Source organism: Limulus polyphemus, unplaced genomic scaffold (genome assembly GCF_000517525.1).
Source record: "Limulus polyphemus unplaced genomic scaffold, Limulus_polyphemus-2.1.2 Scaffold233, whole genome shotgun sequence".
Lineage (NCBI taxonomy): Eukaryota > Metazoa > Arthropoda > Merostomata > Xiphosura > Limulidae > Limulus > Limulus polyphemus.
Genome location: NW_013665843.1, coordinates 505,417 through 525,542, shown reverse-complemented (window position 1 = coordinate 525,542; position 20,126 = coordinate 505,417). Strand labels below are relative to the sequence as shown.

The 20,126-nt window shown below is 31.8% G+C and overlaps 1 protein-coding gene across 1 annotated transcript in view; it reads right to left on the bottom strand.

Annotated features, from left to right (window-relative positions):
- LOC106478619 (transcriptional repressor NF-X1-like) overlaps positions 1-20,126 on the bottom strand; it is a 96,026-nt gene that overhangs the window by 46,667 nt on the left and 29,233 nt on the right. The window contains exons 3-4 of the mRNA XM_022382245.1: positions 10,898-11,059; positions 3,871-4,124 (exon numbers count right to left, since the gene is read on the bottom strand). Coding sequence (XP_022237953.1) covers positions 3,871-4,124; positions 10,898-11,059 — 416 coding nt within the window. The remainder of the gene's footprint in view (positions 1-3,870; positions 4,125-10,897; positions 11,060-20,126) is intronic.

Sequence of the window (20,126 nt, the reverse complement as noted above, 5' to 3'; positions counted from 1 at the left end):
GGAATTCTATAAGATTCCATCTCAGTATCTAAAGCAAAATAAAATGAATTTATATCAGTCTATGGACATTGCTAAAGTACATATGCTATATTTAATGATAATTAAACAAATAAAACACAAAACAGTAATCATGATGAGAAACTATAGCAAGAAAATACAACAACAAAAAAGTAAAATCAGTAATACAAACATATTAAAAAATGTATAATTTAAAGAAGACTGCACATTGTTCAGTGTTGGAGAATGCTGTTTGATGTGGAGGGTTTCTTTAATCAATAATTCCAAATCAGTATTAGACTTGCAGAGGGTAGAAAAATTTGATAGCATAGGTTGATGTCTTGTTTCTTCACTATGTTTGCATATGGAGGAGACACAGGGGTTACTCAATTTTTTTTGTGTTCTGATGGAAATTCCCAGATGTTCATAGGTTCTGATTTTTAAATGGCATTTGGTTTTGCCAATATAGGAGGCCTTACAGGCTCCACACGTGTAAAGATAGACAAGCCAGGAACAATATGGAATGGGTAGGAGATCTTTAGTAGGGAAAAATTTTGTGTGCGTGATGTGGATTTAAAAATTAATCTGAAATCCACTTGAGGGTAGTAATGGCCAAGTATGCATTTAAGTTGATTTTTTAAAGTTAAGCTTTGTTTACCAGTACAGGGAAGACAAGAGTATATAGTAAGTTTGGGTACAGTTGGTATTTTAATTGGATTTGTGAGTTTCTTTGTTAGGAAGGTGTTGGTAATGTTTTCTAATAAGTGTTGTGGGTAGCAGTTACGTTTCAGGTCATCATGTAAGAACGAAATTTCATATAAACAAAACCTTGTTACATGCTTACTAAACAGAGCTTACAACCTGTGCTCAATGTATCTTAATCTACATTCTGAAAATTCGTTCTTATATGCCAACATAGTGAAGAAACAGAGCATCAACCTATGCTATCAAATTTTTCTATCCTCTGCAAGTCTAATACTGACCTGGAATTATTGATTAAAGAAACCCTCCACATCAAACAGCATTCTCCAACACTGAACAACGTGCAGTCTTCATTTAGATTATACATTTTTTAATATGTTCGTATTACTGATTTTACTTTTTGTGTTTTTGTTGTTTTCTTGCTGTAGTTTCTCCTCATGATTACTTTTTTGTGTTTTATTTGTTTAATTATCGTTAAATTTAGCATTTGTACTTTAGCAATGTCCAAAGACTTATGCAAATTAATTTTATTTTGCTTTAGATACTGAAGTCAGAATATGATAGAATTCTGAAACGTTTATCTATGTCCCCTTTTTGTTAATAAACAATGTTGTATATCATAAGTGGCATAATCTTGTTTATCATACTCATGAGCATTGTGAAAAAATTATTATTATTATCCTTTATTTTACCTTACCTAAACTATAAAGTTTCCAATTTTTACATTTGAATTACTTTTATAATAATAAAGAAAGAATACACATGAAAAGCAAGAAAAAGTACTTAACCTATGTCTTTTTTTATGCCTTCGACTGTCAATGACACTTAACCCTAATTTTCTTTTTATACTAATGGTACTACTGCACTAAACAATTTTTTATTTAGTTAAATAATGCACTAAACAATGCAGAATAATCACACGCAAAAAGCACACAATTTACCATAACTATCACAATTTTTCTGGCTTTCTAAATATGCAACAAGAGCCATTAAAAATTCAGCTAAGCTCACTGATGTGTTTCTTGTGGGAATAAAGTTTGAATTGAAAGCATGATTGAGAATTCTCTGTACAGAAAACAACATAATACATCATTTGATAGATGAAAACCTTGACTTTTTATTGTTTATAAATAATATAGTATTAAACATCAGAGAGAACTATTGGCAATTTCTGAAAGACAGGATGTGACAGATGGGCATAGCAAGAGGGGGTCTGATTTTCTATTTGATGTCCCTGTAACCAAATAAGATTGAAGGCTATAAAAATTATGCTTTGCCTGACCAATGAAAACCTTATAATAAGTAAATTATGTTAAATTTTGTACTTCTTGGATGGATGGTAAATAAATTAGAGAAGAGGGGAATGTCTAGAGAGAAAATGTGACAATTCTCATACTAGGGAAAATTCAGGATTTTAAAAAAAATATTTCCATATAAAATTAAGAACTTAAAAACTATATAATATTAAAATTTGGTTCATTGGCTATATTTTTTATGCTAAATTTATTCGTATACATTGATAAGAAATTAGTTTTATTAAATTTTTAATGTAACTCACTAAAACCTCATGATGTGCAGAAAAGATGCCTGTAGAGAAAGTGTTAATCTATCTAGAAAACTGATAGTCTTAACTGTTGATGGTAACTGGTTATTCTAACAAAACAATATGCTGAAAGGACTTTATACTCCCATTTTCCAAGCAAATGTTGAGGAGCACTTGCCTATAGAAACTTTTTAGTCTTCCTAAACTGCAGTAAGGGAGTTGTACTCTAACACTATAGGAAAGACTGCATACCATTTTGCTAGATTTTTGTCCAAGTTATTTTCTATGCTTATTTAATGTAGTGGATTTTTAGAATTCTTAGATGGCTATACTAGCAAGAAAGCTCAGCAATTCAAGCTGATAATTGGGTTATGATGACAAAAGTAATTCTGTCTGTCATCCCTGATACTTCGGATACATTAGACTGTCAAATATATGTGTGTATACTGAAATTCATAAAGCAATTATGATATAGAAAGGGTCATTTCTGTTTATTTACATCTACAATTACTTTTATTTTTATGAGACAGTTCAAGATGGAGTTAATTTAGTTCTTTAGATGATGTCTGAAGGCCAGAAAGAACTATTGGCATTGCATATCATAGTTATCTGATTTGTCACTGAACATAACATCATGCACTATAAGTATGTGTTGACTGATATGTGATGCTCAGATATCTTGGAATACTGAAATGTATATCTTTGGTATAGATAAAAAAAAAGTAGTTTAGACTGCACTAATAGAGAAACATGATAAAAATGAAAACAAAGTCATAGAACAATGTAAAATAATAATGTATAGTGAGAAGCTCATGCAATTCTTTTCCCCCAAATGACAATCACACATAATAGCAACCAAAAACATTTTAACACCTTTATTTTCTTTTGAAAATGTTCTCATGTACTTTACTTAAATCCCTCCAAGGCCAATACCTCTAAACCTTGTAATAGCATATCAGTACAATATCTAATGCCAAAAATAATTTGTCCAAAATACTCATAACTTGTTGTAGTGTTGTTTCAGAAAAAAATTAGTTTGCTGTTGCATTTAAATTTAAATAGAACAATTATCTAAACAAACTTCCAAATATTCAGTGATATTTTTTATTCTTAGACAGAGCTAATGCTAGTGTGTGTGTGTGTGTGTGGCCTGAAATACCCCCCCCTCCCCCAGCTAATGTCATTGATTAATCTAATTTTAGATTTGGCCCATTATGTGTTTTAGAAGTTTGACAGGTTACAAGTATTTTTATAGCCTTTAGAAAAAGTAAGCATGACTTCAAACATACATGTACTAAGTAAAATATATTTTAAAAGTACATAATTTGTATTTTCAACTGTTTTTAACAATTTTAAATATCTTACACTTAAACCAACAGTGGCTTAAATCAGTCTCACAGTGTCAACTAGATTACATCATAAATAATTTCTATTTAACTTTAATACATATCTTTGAACAAAATAAACTTTGAATTACTCATAATCTGCCAGATTGTTTTCAAATATGTGGCAAAACAAAACATGCAGTTCAAAAACACATGCTTTAAGCCTGTTCCTTATAAATTAGTCTATCACATAAATAAATGAAATGTTTGTATACAGAAACATGTCACATGAATTTACAATACCTTTTCTGTTTTCTCACATTCACATTTTCTGGAAACCATCATAGTACAAGGTGGGCAAGGTCCAGGGTGGCACTGTAATGTGCAGCAATGCTGGCAGGAAGACATTAAACGTTGTTTACCACACATGTCTCCACAAGAGTGAGGTATGTCATACAGGTTCCATTTAGGATCACGCACTTTCCCACAGAAACAAAAATACTGATTTGGTACCTTCTGAGTCAAATTCTGACATGCTGGGCATCTCCATGAAGATTCTGTTGTTAATATGTCAAACTTCATGATTAACACTGATATTAGTCTTATTTATGGGAAAAAACAAAACAAAAAACATTTACTAGTATCATTAAAACTTTTGACAGTTATAATATCCCATAATACTAACACATGAAGAGAAAACCAAGAGCTCCTGGAAGTAATATTCAGAGTAACTGACTCGTTACTAGATTTCATTCAACATCACAACCCTCACCTAGTCACACTGGTTATGCTACTATTTTTTAATTTAAGGGTATAAAATTAAGCTAAATTAAAAATTATATTGTAATCTATACAAGTTAATGATTTTCTTAAGCAATTATTGCACACACACATACATACATATATATATATATATATTCTTTTACCTAACAGGTAATAATAGCACCACAAATAACTGGAGATTTGATCATAGTCGAAACAAAGTTTGATTTGACTGAGCAAAGGAAAAGAAGACTGAACGGTGTCATACAAAATAGAGTCAATCTTTATTCGCAACAGCAACAAATAAAAATAGATGGGTGCATTAAATGTTGGATGACACTTCCAGATTATACACAGTATGTCTTAGTATCAGGAATATTCTGGAGACATTCTGTTCTATACTAAGAGAGTATATTATATACACAGAGGGGATAATGTCACTGCTCTCAGAATGCAGGCACTACTGTCATCATTGGTTGTCCCAAGTGAAAGTAGGGAGAAATTAACCTAAAGGCATTTCTAAACTTAAACATGGCAATGTTACCAGAGAACTCGTATACAAGACCCAAAAATAAATTTTCTATAACACTATCCACAAGAAACATCTAAAAGTAGTGGAACACTCACCTTGATTGCGTATACCTCCTAAAGAAGTAAGTACTGTACAAGGAAGACTAAATGTATGTGAAAGCCTAAAAGTATTCTAAGTGCATGTATATCTGAAAATTTTCTGAAAACTTGATAAATTAAAATAGTTTACTTTACCAAGCTAAGAGAGAATGGAAAATATGTTACTTCCAAGTAATTATTTTACCTTCCATTTTATGTTCCTAATTTTAAACCCAATAGAATATGTAATAAAAAAATCATTGACATTTATTTTACTTCTTGTGCCGAATAAAACACACAATACTGCACTAAATAAGACAGGCAAGCAAAACTTTTTAACAAAGAAAATGTTACAATAATTAAACTCAAATTGAATTGCAAGTTATAACTTATACAATATACTTAAGCTTTATCATTAATACAACCTCAAAACCAAGGTCAAATATAAAGCCAAAACAAAACCTTAGCAACAGTTTGTGTGTGTGTGTGTGTTGCATTGGTCACAATCAAGGATGGTTTGGACATGTTATCATGTGATTATTTCCAAATCTAGCATTCCTTTTTTCATTAAATTCTTTCAGTTTCATAGCCTTAAGAACAGGCATAATCTTATTTTCTGCTCATATTTGTTTTAATCTATTTATTTTACTTTCTAATAGAAAAAAAAGTGACAGGAAAGACCAACTCCTTGCTACTTTTCTTAAATGTATAGTGTTTTAATTCATTTTCTTCCTATGATAACTTATATGGTGTCCATTCTTTGGTGCCTTTCTTTTTTATATTGCAGGAATCTGATTTTCTATTTGATAGCTCTGCAACCAAACAAAATTGAAGACTATAAAAATTATGGTCTGTTTGAGCAATAACGATTTTATAGAGAGTAATTTATGTATAATTTTGTAATTTTTGATGGATGGTGGATAAAATATGGATGAGGACATGCTAAGAGAAAATGTGTCATGTGGGTCATACTAGTGGAAATTCAGGATTTTTTAAAATATTGCCTTGTAGAACTAAGAACCTAAAACTATTAGCTAAGAGTTTATGTTATTCTAACTGGTATAGCATAAACAAAATTGGTTTAATAAAATTTTGAATGTAAGACACTAAAACCTTGTGTCATGCACAGTAAAAGACACCCAGGGCAATAGGGTTAAGGGTAACTGCCTTCCCACAACTGGATATAGACAATGAAAGGCAGTAAAGCTGAGACGTTGTGGGTGTAAGCATTTGGATTTTGTCTGATAGATGGGATATCCCTAACGCATTTTGGTGCTATTTCCACAGACATGATCCGTAATGACAATAAGTTGACGGTAATGCGATATTTAATTCATTATTGTTTCATATTGCTGATTTAATCACCTATTAACAATTAATGTAATCAATAGTTTGTGAGCTATTTATTTATCTATTTACACACACACACACATACATATATATATTTGTTGCAATGGGACCACTGAAGGGATAGCATGTGTCCTCATCCCAAAAATCAAGAGATTTAAAGGAAGCCCACAACCCCTCAGATAGAACCTTCCCTGTAAGTAAGAGCCTGATTGCCCATTCCATAGCCTGGAACTGGATGGGAGGTGGCTGAGCTAGGCATAAAACATGGTGAAAACTTGTACAACCCAGCAGAAGACATATGGTGCTGATGCTAGACAAAAGACTATATCCCTGAACTGCAGAATCTGATCCTTGTATACAAAACATAGCTAAAGGCAAGATGAATTCACTAGGAGAATGTGGAGAAATCCCTCAGCAACCACAAACTTGGGCATCCACAGACCTGGTGAAGAATGCCAATGTAGGGTGAGAGAAAGGACTCCATTGTGGACTGGAAAGAAACAAAGAATGGGTGGAGATGAGAAAAAATGACGATTGTCCATGAATCTCCTCTTGTCTTAGGCACAACAGATAAACAGGAATAAAATCCTGGAAGAACAAGATCAACTGTCACTACAAGTAACACAGGTGGAGAATTGAATGGAAAGACCAACCTCAACACCAGAACCTGAAGTGCCCATGTATCTGCAGTGAAGGAATACCATGTGTCCATCAATAGTTGTATCCTCAATAATTTTAATGTGTGGAACTGGAAAATTAAGGATGCACAGGTACCTGGCCAGATATTTGGCTCTGGCCGGCTATTGAACTCAACAGTAATACTTGGCTCTGGCCGAGTGTTGAACTTAGGCATCTAAACTCTAATCTTTGTTGAAACTAACGAGATACTGAAAGTTAGTCAATAATTGGTCTAGTTATAAAAAAAAATGTGTTCTAAGCAACAAAAACTGACCGCCTGCTGAAAGTCGGTATTCAGAGAACAATCTGGGTTAATAACAGGCATACCTTGAGAAGTGGATTTCTGGGGAAGGTGGGGGTTTTGAGAAGTTGGGGCTAAGCCCTGAAGGTTGAAAGTAAAACTTAAATGTTCTGTTGGTGATTATTTGGTTAAATGAAATAAACATCAATTTTGTTTTTGTGTATGTTATTTTTTGTTTTTGTTTTATTTTATTTTATCACTTAGGATACAATCCTGCCTCTGTACTATTTCAAAAAATTCTCTCAAGTATGATGTGATGTCTAACATTAGATGAAGATAGAGAACTATCTTTCTTGATCTTAGATGTTTCAGAAAACCTTTGGAGGCAGCAGATACACTCTGATAATTGGAAACAGCATTCAAGTGTGCAATCAATACTGTATATACCTTGAGCAGGTTTTTCTGTTACTATATTTGTATGTTGTCTCCTACTGTAGGGAACCTTTTCTTGGTGTTTGCCACCTTTGTTGATTTAATCAGCCCAGCCCTGGTTGCTGATGAATTGTGATAGTACAAGTTAAGACTCAAAAGGAACTCATCTAAAACTTTTTGATGTTTCAATTCTTTGGCTGCATCTCTGATAGCCAATTCTACACTGTGAGCTATGTAATGTACTGGGATGATTCAACTTGCTTTCCATTTCAACTCCATTGCAATGCCTGGCCGGGCCCCAAGATTTACTGCAGTTCCATCCTCAGCAAAACCAACAACATATTGGTTTTTCTGCTTCTGTTCCTCTGCAATGTTCAGTTCTTTTAGCACTTCTAACATTGCTGTCAGAATACTTGCAGAATTTGGATGGTCTACAATTTTGCAGGCAACAAGAAATACCCTAATCACCCCTTGTTTTGCAGCATGGATGTAAAATAGTTCTACTTCCCTCACAGTGGTATTTGTAGAACCATCACACATGGTGTTATAAAAGTGTGCATTGCTGAGCCATTCAATCACTTCGGTCTTTGCAGTTTCTGCAATACAGCACACTGATGGCCACTGATGTAAGTTGAGCCAATACCTACACCATTTTTAGTTTGGAGTTCCATTAGCCATACAAAGCCCTTAAAAGGATGGTTATTTAGTGCAAGTGCATGAGCTGAACTAATTAGCCTAAGAAACCTTCCTTTCTCAGCAGCTGTTATCAAGTCAAGAGCCTTTTTTGGCCTTACTTGAGCCTGGTTTTGCCTTTGCTGCATCCTGTATCCCATGGCACTTTGATTTAGCATGATCACAGAGAGCATAGGTCTTCATATTGGAATTGCATTCATTGAAGAAAAGTGATTTTTTTGGCTGCATAGTCTGGCATACTTTTGCAGTATAGCTTCCCTGTGTCATCATCTTCAATTTTAATCCAAGGGAATTCAGCTTTCCAGCCAGTATAAGGGAGTTATAAGAAGTAACATTAGCTAACATGTATGCTAAAATAGCCATGACAATAAGCCTAACAGAAAAAAGCAATGTTAGCTTTTATTTTTTCATTTTTAGGTATGTAGGTGCATAAAATAGTTGTTCAAAATATTTATACTTTAAAAACTCTATGCCTGGGCACTTCCCCCAAAAGACATGCGAATTGGAGGCATATGCAGAAGGAGGGAAAAGGCTGTCCAAATCCTTATCGTCACGTTCTTTCAAATCTGGACCAAGAATGAGAGGTCAATCATCATATGACTCACAAGAGTGCATGAAAGAAGCCAATTCTCTTCATACTAGTTGTTGTTTGTTATTAAGCATAAAGCTACACAAAGGGCTATCTGTGCTCTGCCCACCATGGGTATCAAAACCCGATTTCTAGCAGTATTAGACTGCAAACATACTGCTGTGCCATTAAGGGGGGGGGGGCTATACACTAGAGCCATCATGTTGTGGGTCAATAAAAGTTGTTTCCACATGGAACTGTGAGTGCATAACTTGTGTATTTGATGTTGGTTTTGAGAGAAAAAAAATATTGTTGTGTAATAGCAACATAGAATAATCAAACCATAAACTGCAAAAATGTATGGTAGAAAAAATGTAATAAATTATAAACATGAACAAGTAAGTAGAAAATTATATTGTCTTCAGATGCATGAGGATAAACATGTCTACACACTAAGACTGCCAATTGAGAAGTGATTACAGGCTTGCAAGGTTGGAGAGGGCACTAGTTACGATAGTAGTAGTGTCTCACTCCTATTGGTGGAGGGTTGCTGCAGGATCATTTGTATGTCAGTATGCAGATGTCTCACTTTAACACACATGAGAGTAGGTGGGAGTATCCAGGCTAGTGAAAATTTGTGCCAATACAGGGCAGTCTGTACCTTATGAACAGAAGGACACACAGCTACTTACATTTCCACTTTAGTCATCCTCCTTTCCTCAAGAGAAACATTCCCAAATTACAACCCACCAGATTACACAGGCTTTACAATGTTATTAAAAAAATTAAAACAATTTTACTATGTGGATTTAGGACTGTGCCAATCACTAACTATAAAAGGCTTGTTCCCTTTGTCACTCTGCTGAGAATGCTTTCACTCTCCTTTTTTGGTAGTGCTCAACAATATACACCATTGCTTAGCAATAAAACTATCACCTGATTGTTCTTAGGCCAACTATGGTGCTTATGTTGAATGGTCAATATTCATGTTTCTTTGTTAAAAAGGTTAATTTTGTTTTATCCTGTTTTTTGGTAACTTCAGTAATATAACAGCAAAATAAAAGTTACCAAGTAGTGTTTCAGCTAAGCCTTACAATACATTTATGTATTAGACCTAATGCTTAAATTAAACTACAAATAGGCCTACTATTAAGAATGTTATAGAGTCTGTTTATAAAGTTTTAAGTAGAGAATAAATAATAAATATTATTTCGGTATTTTAACACATATATTACCTACTTGGCCTTAAAACACAGAGAAAAATAAATGTTTATTACTACCAAATATCTTTCATCCTTTGTAGAGTCGAAACAATTGAAAATTTGTGTTGGTGTTTAAAAGTTAAGTGGTGAATAAATGTTAATTAATAAATAATCTTTTTTGGTATTTCAACACATATTATCTACTTGGCCTTAAAACAAAGAAAAATAAACATTTACTACTACCAAATATTTTTTATCCTTTATATGGTCGAAAGAATTGAAAATTTGTGTCAGAATGTTGGCACTGTTTTCTACTTCCTGACCTAGAATAGAGTAAAAAGTATCAAGAGTGCTACTGAAGTGTCTTACGGAGTGCACATGTACTTTTGTTCATAATAACAATTCATTTTTCTGCATAGTTTTTACTAAAAATGTAGTGATTAAAGAATTACTTTAAGAATGATGAAATAAGTGCATTTTGGAGGTACAAACAAATTTTAGCTAAATTCATACTTTTAGCTGATCATTCAATAATGGTTTCCCATCATTTTAGACAAACTTTTATACTAGTAATAAATAATTCAATAAAGATGACAGATTTGTACAGGGTACTGCATTTACACTCAATGCATATTTAGAAAAACAAATTCAATAAATACAAATTGTTCTTTATTCTTAGAAACATTAACTTTTAGCTACCATTTTTTAATGCTATTTATCATATAGCTAGATTACATTCTAAATTAGTAAAATCATGAGTTAAATATTATGAGCTACACTGAATACATGTATTACCGGCTACAATTGCAGCTGGTGAACGAGCCCACTTTCTGATACATCGTAGATGGAAAACATGGAAACAGTTGATGCAGCTCCATACAGCATCGTCAACTCTAACCTTTTCACAGCAAACCATACACTCGTATTTTCCATGTTGAAGCTGGTCAGTTAGGAGATCTACATGTACAAACATTACAGTAAGAACAAAATTACCTAATACTTTTATAATTAATGTAAGTGCAGAAAGTTCAGGTTTAATATCTCAGTATAATCTACTTCCTGGAGCATTTCTCTTGCTTTCTATTACATGTAGATTACCAAAACTAATGTTAATCATTAATCATATCTTTACACACTGCTCTCAAAGTTTAAACAGAACTTTCTTTACAGATTGCATTAAGTTACAGTAAAAAAAAACAACATTGAAAGTTCAAGCTATATGTACCATTTTAAATTATAAGAAGAGAATAACTGATAAAAATGATAAGTTATGAGACACAAATGTGACTATTCTCAGTAATATATGGTATCCAGTCCTTAAGTTTCATCCTCTTATAACTTACATGTATTACGCATTATCCTTTACCCTACAAATAATTGGTATCTTCAGTCTGTTTTAACAAAGGCTTTTTTGTAATAATTACCCAGCATAAATTTGCACTAATTTTTGACTTATTTTTCACAGGCATTAATAGAGTACAAATGGACTTCCATGTCTATAGTAGAAAATGTGCCAAATGTTAAGAGCTATTTACGCCTAAGTTAAATATTAATATCAATTAAAACTGGAATGGGTAATTAAAAGAGGATGTATTATAGGAGAAAAAGTGGAAATGGACTCTCGTAACTCACAAAATTCTGAGAAATTGAGTGACCAACTGACTGAACGACCGATAATTGGCTTTTATGATTGTGATGACTTTTATAATTTAAAACAAGGAACTTTAACATATTGAAAAATTTTAGTTAGCTTAAACAATGGGATAACTAATGAGATACACTAATACCTCAATTATCTGCCATTAATGTTATCCTCAATTTTTTGCTATCCCTGAAAAAGCATGGGTATTTGAGGCACCAGTGTATATTAATTTACTTTCACAGCAATGAGTGCATGGTAACAAGCACATGATATCAACAACCATTTGATAGATTTGCCTGAACTAACTGCCTCTGGTCCTGTCTGAGTCTAAACATGCACAGTGATTGGTTAAATTGAGAGAAAGAGAAAAAAAACAAAATGTCACAAAATTAGTAACATGTTGTGCAACTGCAGCACTTCATTCTCAGAAAACATAAAGTGCTGAATCCACCATTAAAATCCTAGAAACAAAGTTCAATTTAGGACTCAAAGAATGCAAAGATAGTTCCGGATTTCCAAGAGTCAGAACTGATCTAGATTTGAGTTTGATTTAGCATTGCCCTATGCACGAATAAAATGGAAGAAAATACTCGGTGCCACCATGAAATCTTTAGTCACCATATATATATATAAAATCCAAATACTGATATTAGTATAAAGGTTCATGAACAAATTGAACTGTAATAAATTCATTCAAATTAATGCAACAATAAAATTAAATTACTTTTATCTACAGTGGGAACCCAGCTCTAGGAAGAATATACAACATATTAAAAAATTACAAAAAGTTATATGTTGTTTAAATCCAGTTTCCATTTTAATTCATGGCAGCATTAGTGTAAACCACAATTTTTATTTTACCAGTTTGTGTGTATATTTTACATGTGGCAGTGTAAAATCAGTGTGTGTGTGTGTGTGTTCATTACAACTAATACTTACATATCTCCATTTCTTACTAGAAACAGACAGAAAACATAACAAAAAAGAATCCATGTTTCAGTGTTTCACATCTTATAAATCAGATACTTTCTAAAAACATTGCATTGCATCTACATACATACTACAATAAATTTAGAGATTATGCAAACAACTGGGTTTTAAGTGCCTTTTCTCTCTCTCTCTTTCTCAAAGTATTAGTCACACATTTTGATTTTCATTGTTAAATAAAAGCGGAATCCTGAAAGTTTTTCATCTTTTTTTTTTGGTGTGTGTGTATTTTGTAGGACAGGAAGGGGACAAGTAGATTCTTAAGAAGAACAAGTAGATTTTCCTAACATTTTGAACCTTGGACAACAAATGTTTTCAAAAATTCAACACTCCTGATATCACAAGATTTTTCCATCTCATTAAAATTCCTATCTTGATAATAGTGTTATTTACTTAACAATTAACAAAATGTACACAAGTTTTTAACTTGACAGCTTGTTTTTATTGTTAGTGTTTTGCAGAAGTTAAAGAGTAAGAATACAAAAACCTATAAGTGTAAAATAAATTAAAATAATATACAAGGAAATTGGACAAAAGGGGTAAAATTTCACTTAAAAAGAGGGAAGAAATAAAATACAAGCAGTAAAAACATGAAAACAAAAGATAGAAATGGTTTCTAAAAATCCTATTTCTTTTGATGCACAGTATAAATAAAAAATACATTAAGTATCAAACCCAAAGGATGCAATTAATCTTTTTTTTCTTCGAGATGGTGCTATGTAAAGAGAAAACATTTAAAAGTTAAACTATTGAAGTTTTTGGAATATTTCATTTAAATCTAGATTAGAACATGATTCATATTCTTACTTGTAGTACTTTTGTGTTGATAATAAAAGATGATTATATAAGAATGCTAATTGTTATTAGTAAGGTTAAACTTTAAAACTCAGAAGTGGCAAATAGTCTTTAGACAATACTTATATAATAATACAATGTATTTAGCCTGTTTTAGAACTTAATGATAAGCTGAATTGTAAGTAAAGTCAAGGTACACTTGTTAAGCCTAATCTACTGTTAGAAATACTCACACCACCAATCTCTAATTTAAAAGATAAATTTTAATTACTTTAGTGTCAAATAAAGTAGTGATAAAATAGTGTAATATTTAATTCTCAAACATTAGTCTTAACAACTTTCAAAGGGTTCCTTGTATTTAGTGTTTATTATTTGTTACATGAGAAGTATAGACAGTTCGTAAGGTGTGATGTTTGCAAGGAGTAGGTTGTATCTGCAAACTTGGGACTAGCACGCACTTTTAAGGAAGATAGTAGTGAAGATATGGAATTTGTTTGTGGGGCTCACATATTGGAGGCAATCCTAAACACAGTAGAGGAGATAGATAAAGAGAATTGTTAACTGTGAGAAATAACAGCAGGATTTCAAGAGGAACTTAAGCTTTTACATGCAATGGATAAAGTAGCTAATAATGACTTTTAGAAAGTTAGAAACAGTACTATTATGGCTAGAAATAGCAGATTTAATTGTAATGAGCAGGTTCTATTAAGTAACAGATTTCAGCATTTAGCTTATACAGATGAGGAACTACAAGAGAGAAGGAAAACAAAAGAAACAGAGAAGGAAGGGAATGACAGAGGTGGAAGATATAACTGACAGAGTAAGTGGTATAGTAAAAGGTGCCAGCAGTGACCCAGTCTTTGTTGTGCACATAGGGGTAATGATGTAAGGAAGGATAGGTTAAAGCAGCTGGTTGATAAGTACAGGAGGTTGATAATGGCATTTAACAAAAAAAAGGGCTATAACTTACTTGCTTCATGGATACTACTGAGAATTAAACTATGGGGATGAAGTTAAAAATAGGTCATTAGGACTAAATACTATGCTTAGTTTAATATGCAGGGAATAAGAGATTGGCTGTTTGGAATTGTGAGATCAGTTCAGTGGGAAAAGGGAGCTTATTGGAAAGGTTCATTTACATTTGAATAGAGGTGAGGCTGGCTTGTTTCCAAAGGCTATTAACTCAACTGTAATGGAACCTTTAAACTACGACTAGATAGTGGTAAGGGCCAGGATAACAAAATGCAGAAAAAGTAAGTTTGAGGAAAATATAGTGAAGGAACAAAGTAGAGAAGTAGTTCTAAAGGTTCGGCAGAATTGTTACTATTGTAATACTAGAAGTATAAGAAATAAAATAGATAACTTTAGATCACTGGTCAGTACAGAGGATTTTGATATATTGGAAATAACCGAAACTTAGTTGAATTTAGATAATTTCAATGACAGAGAAATTTATTTGAAATACAGAGGTACAGGTTATTTAATAGGGATAGAGTACTACTGAGAAGGTGAGGAATACTTTTGTATGTAAAATGAGTTACATCATATTGAAATTGATGATATCAAAGATAATAGCAAAGAAACAATCTATTTGAGTTCTGTTAGTGGATATACCGGAAGAAGGCTTGTAGGGAGAATTTGCTAGAGACCACAAATATTAAGATTTACACTGTTAATGAGGTCATAATTAGAGCTGGATGATTAGTATTTTTTGCTAATCAAGTTATTGACAAGCTCATTCATTGTTACATTTGATTAGTACAAGTAAAAATATGTGTGTGCTACCTTCATAACCTTTTCCATCCCTGCATTATTCTAACATTGTAATACGTTTTCCATTTTCATTAAAAATGTTTTGTTTTTAAGTAATTTTTAAATTTCCCTTGATCTCATATAATAGATATTGCCACAAATATTATGGACATTTCCTACTTGGCAAATGAATCACTAATTTTGAATAGATATGGTCACTATGTATATCAAATGAATTGATAAATAATGAGAACATTTTACTGTCACCAATAAGGGTAATAATGTTTTATTTAAAACATATCATGATTGCAATTAGAAATAATTTAGTAACCAGTTATCAATTTATTTATGTACATTGTTCAAATAAGATAAACATAAAAATAATATCTAATAAAAATTAGAGAGTTATCAAGATACTTTGCAATAGCATACTATATTCATTAAACAGTTTATCTAATTTGATGATGATTTTATTTGGTGAATGTCATGCTTACAGACATTGCAACTCAATAAAACCATAATATGTCTACTAAAAAGTAAAAATGCCATAATCTTAAACAAAGAACCAAACATCAAAAGATAGCTTTTTAAAGCCTTAAGTAATCTCCAGTCATGTGATTTTTTTGTTTCATACTTTACAGATATATACTCCTGTGTCTAGGTAAACTACTTGTACCTGATGATGACAAGACCGTCTTCAAATTTTGTACATTTGTTATGTTCAACTTATAATAAAATTTTCTTTGTGACCCATTCAACTGTCTTGAAACTGTATAAACTTACCTACCTTATATCAAATTAGCTGATGTCTTCCCAACAAAGAAAATTTCTGTAGCTTTCAAACAGATATAATTTAATAAACAAATCACAATTCACAAGGAAAGGAACATTTACAAAAACTATAAAAAACTCTTAAACCAATATATGTACTCTATTAATACCTGATAGTCTAATTATTATTCTATACAACCACATTTAGAGGTTCTTTATAGCTGTTTTCAAAGCTGTGTTTCAATAGTAAATGATCAAAACATTTGATTTGGCATCATTACAGTTTCAACTAAGGTCTGTACAAAAACTGTTGGAAATGCTTGAAAATCAAGAAACAGACAATATATTCTCAAGGGGTGGTATATTTTTTAGCAACAAATAAAGTAATTTCTTGGGGTAGGCAGAAAAGTTCTACAAAAAAAAGAAAAGAAATAAACAAGTGGGTTAATTAAGTTAAGTACTATATTGTACTATCTACATATGTTGTAAAGATTAACAGCTTTATAAGCACAAATTAAGTAACGACGAACAAACACAAATTTACAAAAATATGAAGATGATTACCCTGACTAGTTTCAACGTACTACGTGTGTAATATTTTTGTGAATTAATGTTTGTTCTTTGTTACTAAATTTGTGTTTATAAAGCTGCTAATCTTTACAACAAGTAGGTTGTTTTGTTTACAGGCAAAACTCTTTGTAGCTGTGCAGAAATGACAACATATCAATTCTAAGATATTTTTGACTTAAAATTAGTTAAACAGAGTTAGAATTAACATGTAAAACCACCTTAAAAATTTGTGAAAAAAAATATATAGAGCTAGAAGAAATAATTTAGGAGAAAGTTAATTTGCTAATCCTAAACTGTTGTACATGAAAATGTATCATTCATGCAAACTAGTAAAAAACCTGCAACAAAATGAAAATACGATTAATAGTGTTCTGTGGGTTTCTCCCAATCATTGAATTTTTGTTGAGGAAAATAAACAAATTACTTCATGAAATTTTCAAACAACAAATTTTTAAATGCAATTAATAAATTTTATTACCATGAAAACATCATCAATAAAATGTCTAAAAGAAAACAACTGTTTTAGTAATAAGTCTATATCATGTGTCAGTTAGTTGAATACTTCTTTCGTTGTTGGAAATAAAATTGAATGAATAAATGAACGAGAATATGAATAATTGATGTTAATAGAAAAAATAAAGAAATGTTAAAGCTTGCTAGATGGAGTTAAAAAATTTCACGTATATGATTCATGCAAATTTCAAATTATGTTGATCATTATTACAGATCCATACTTTGAGAAACTGTTGCTCAAAACAGGAGTAGATCCAGGATGTTATAATATGTAGGACCAACTAGATCCTCTACTTGCACTATTGATAGATTTATATTGCTTTCATTTTTCAATTTACTTACAAAAATACACTACTAATAACTTTAGTCATAAAATTAATTAGAAAGCCTACAAAAGTCATTATGAGCAGCTCAGTTGGGTTATAATCTAGATTTCACAACTTGTATCTTTACTTCTAGTAAAGTGATTGATATGAAAATAAAAAACAGTTATAATTATATTGAAAAAGAATCGTAATGTATATACTTAAATTCATATTTTTGCATTCACAACAGTATGTCCATTTTCACATTTTTTCTTTAAATCACTACTTAAAAAGTCATAGCACTTGCATTTTCACATATTTTGGAATGAACTATAAGAAAAATATATAAAAGCATACTATGGCAATGTTCAATTGAAATAATCAGTTATTAGTTGAGACTGTAATTGGATTGCTGTTGACTCCAGTTGTGTTAACTTCAGAAAACCTGTCAAAAGCACTTATAGTAATTAATTGACAAATATGAAGGAAATGGAGGTGGTTCAGAACTCAAATAAGAATTACAAACTTTTTAATGATAATGTACGGTATATCATTAGGTACAGCAAATCCTCTTAACTGACTCTCAGAAAATTTAACTAAGAGATCTTATCAAATTTCACAGGTACAATATGAGGACTGCTTAAATCAATGAAAGTATGTTAAAATAATGTAGACTGTAAAGTATCATAGCCACTGTAATATATGATTTTAATAAGTAGGGTTTTTAGTACCTTTCCAGTATCAATAGAATCCATGAAAAATTCATCTGGTCGTGAGATATAGCACAATGTATAATAGTGTTTGAAATAGCAAAGTGCCAATTAATCAGCTTAACAATAAATAAGATATGAAAGTAATTAAAAAGAAACAGACAACTATTAACAAAAGAATCTGATGAATTTTGAGCCCTTCCTTGACCAAAGTTTGAAAAAGAACTAATAAACCAAAATACTATTTATGCTACCTTAGTTTCTGGTTACTGTTACATGTGTCAAAATTTTTCCAAATTTTTTGAAGACAGCCACTATTACTTCAAAGTTTATTTACTTAACTGCTCTATCTTATCAACAATCATAAAACTTTAAAATCAGTATTTGAATTGACACTAAACCTGCAGATGGAATCACAGAGCAATTAATATGCACAATGTCTAAATTTGTGACAAAAGAAGTTTTACTCTACCTTGTAATGTTTGTCTCACTGCTTATAATTAACATGTGACAATTAACAATGACTATAAACCATAACCAATATACTCTTAATTCTGTTATTTATTGTAAATATAGGAGTTCACTGTCTTGCAATCCTAAACTGTATGTTACGAGTTTGAAAATGGCTGTGAATGGTAACTGTGAATCTATGAAAGGTGAAGAAAGAAAATCATTCTGTTTCAAAAGTACCATTTTCATTCAAGACAACTTATTCCTACATTGTATGACATTGTATTGAACATTAGCATAATTAAATTTGAATTTTGTGTCAAATCATTGATTTTTAGGTCTAGAGTTGGATAGAATTCACTGACACAAATGCAGATGGTTGACATATCTCTAAATGAATCATATGACTCAGACTACCAATAAAGATACTTCAGATACAGAGAAATGAGGCAAGGAAGGCATCAAAGAAACCACAATATGGTGGTAACATCTTCAACAGTTAATAAGCTTCTGATGAGAATTAAAAAGTAGGAACAATGTTATCAACATCACCAGAACCTAAGGAGGAGGAGGAAGTAGTCACAGTAACTTGAGAATTTAAGATCATTGTTGTAGCACTTCTCTAAATCAAAACAAATTTTGTTTAGTTATTTAGTGGAAACATAGCTTAAAATTGAAGTTAAAACAAACTAAATGGAACCAAAAGAAAGTTAACTGTGAAAATCCCATGAAACTTCTTAAGTTTAAACTTAAAGAAACATGTCCATTAAACTCGGTACTGAGGATAAGAATGAAACTAGTTTCAAGTGCATAGTGCTTATGGAGATCTACTGCAGTAGGGGAAAGTAAAACCATCTTACTATGGATGTTTATTGTAGCACAATGATTAAATCATGCATTAGCACAGTTCACATTATAACATGTGTCTTATGTGAGAAATAACTCAAAGCTAGCAACATGTACAAAATCTCTAAATCTAATGCATGAGGAATAGCGACAATGTGCAGAATTACTGAATATACACATAGGGGAGAACACCAGTGTGTGTGTGTGTGTGTGTGTGTGTAGACAACTGTCAGCAGGCAAAATCATCTGGAATTGGGTCTCCACCAAGAGATAGTGCAATGGGTTACTACTGTGACTAAAGACAGCAAGCATAAGACAGATGTAAGGGCAAGACTACATCAGTTTGTTTTCATTTGTAAAGGGTGTGGAAATGGACATGTCAATTCTATGTACGTATATATTGCCAAAGCAGTCTTGCAGAAAACTCCATCTCAACAGTGGGCACAAAACAGGTGTTGATAAGTTTAACACTTTCCGTACTCCACTGCTCAATGCAGATTTTGGGAAAGTATTCCCTGTGAGGCAATGCTGGGCATTCAGTGGGATCTATTGACATCAAACATAATGAATGTAGTATTTAGTTCTACATGGTGTTATATGCAGTGTTTTGCCTCATCCTCCGTTTTTTATTGTTGAATTTGCATAAAAAGATCTGTACACATTGAGATGTCATGAAATGTGCA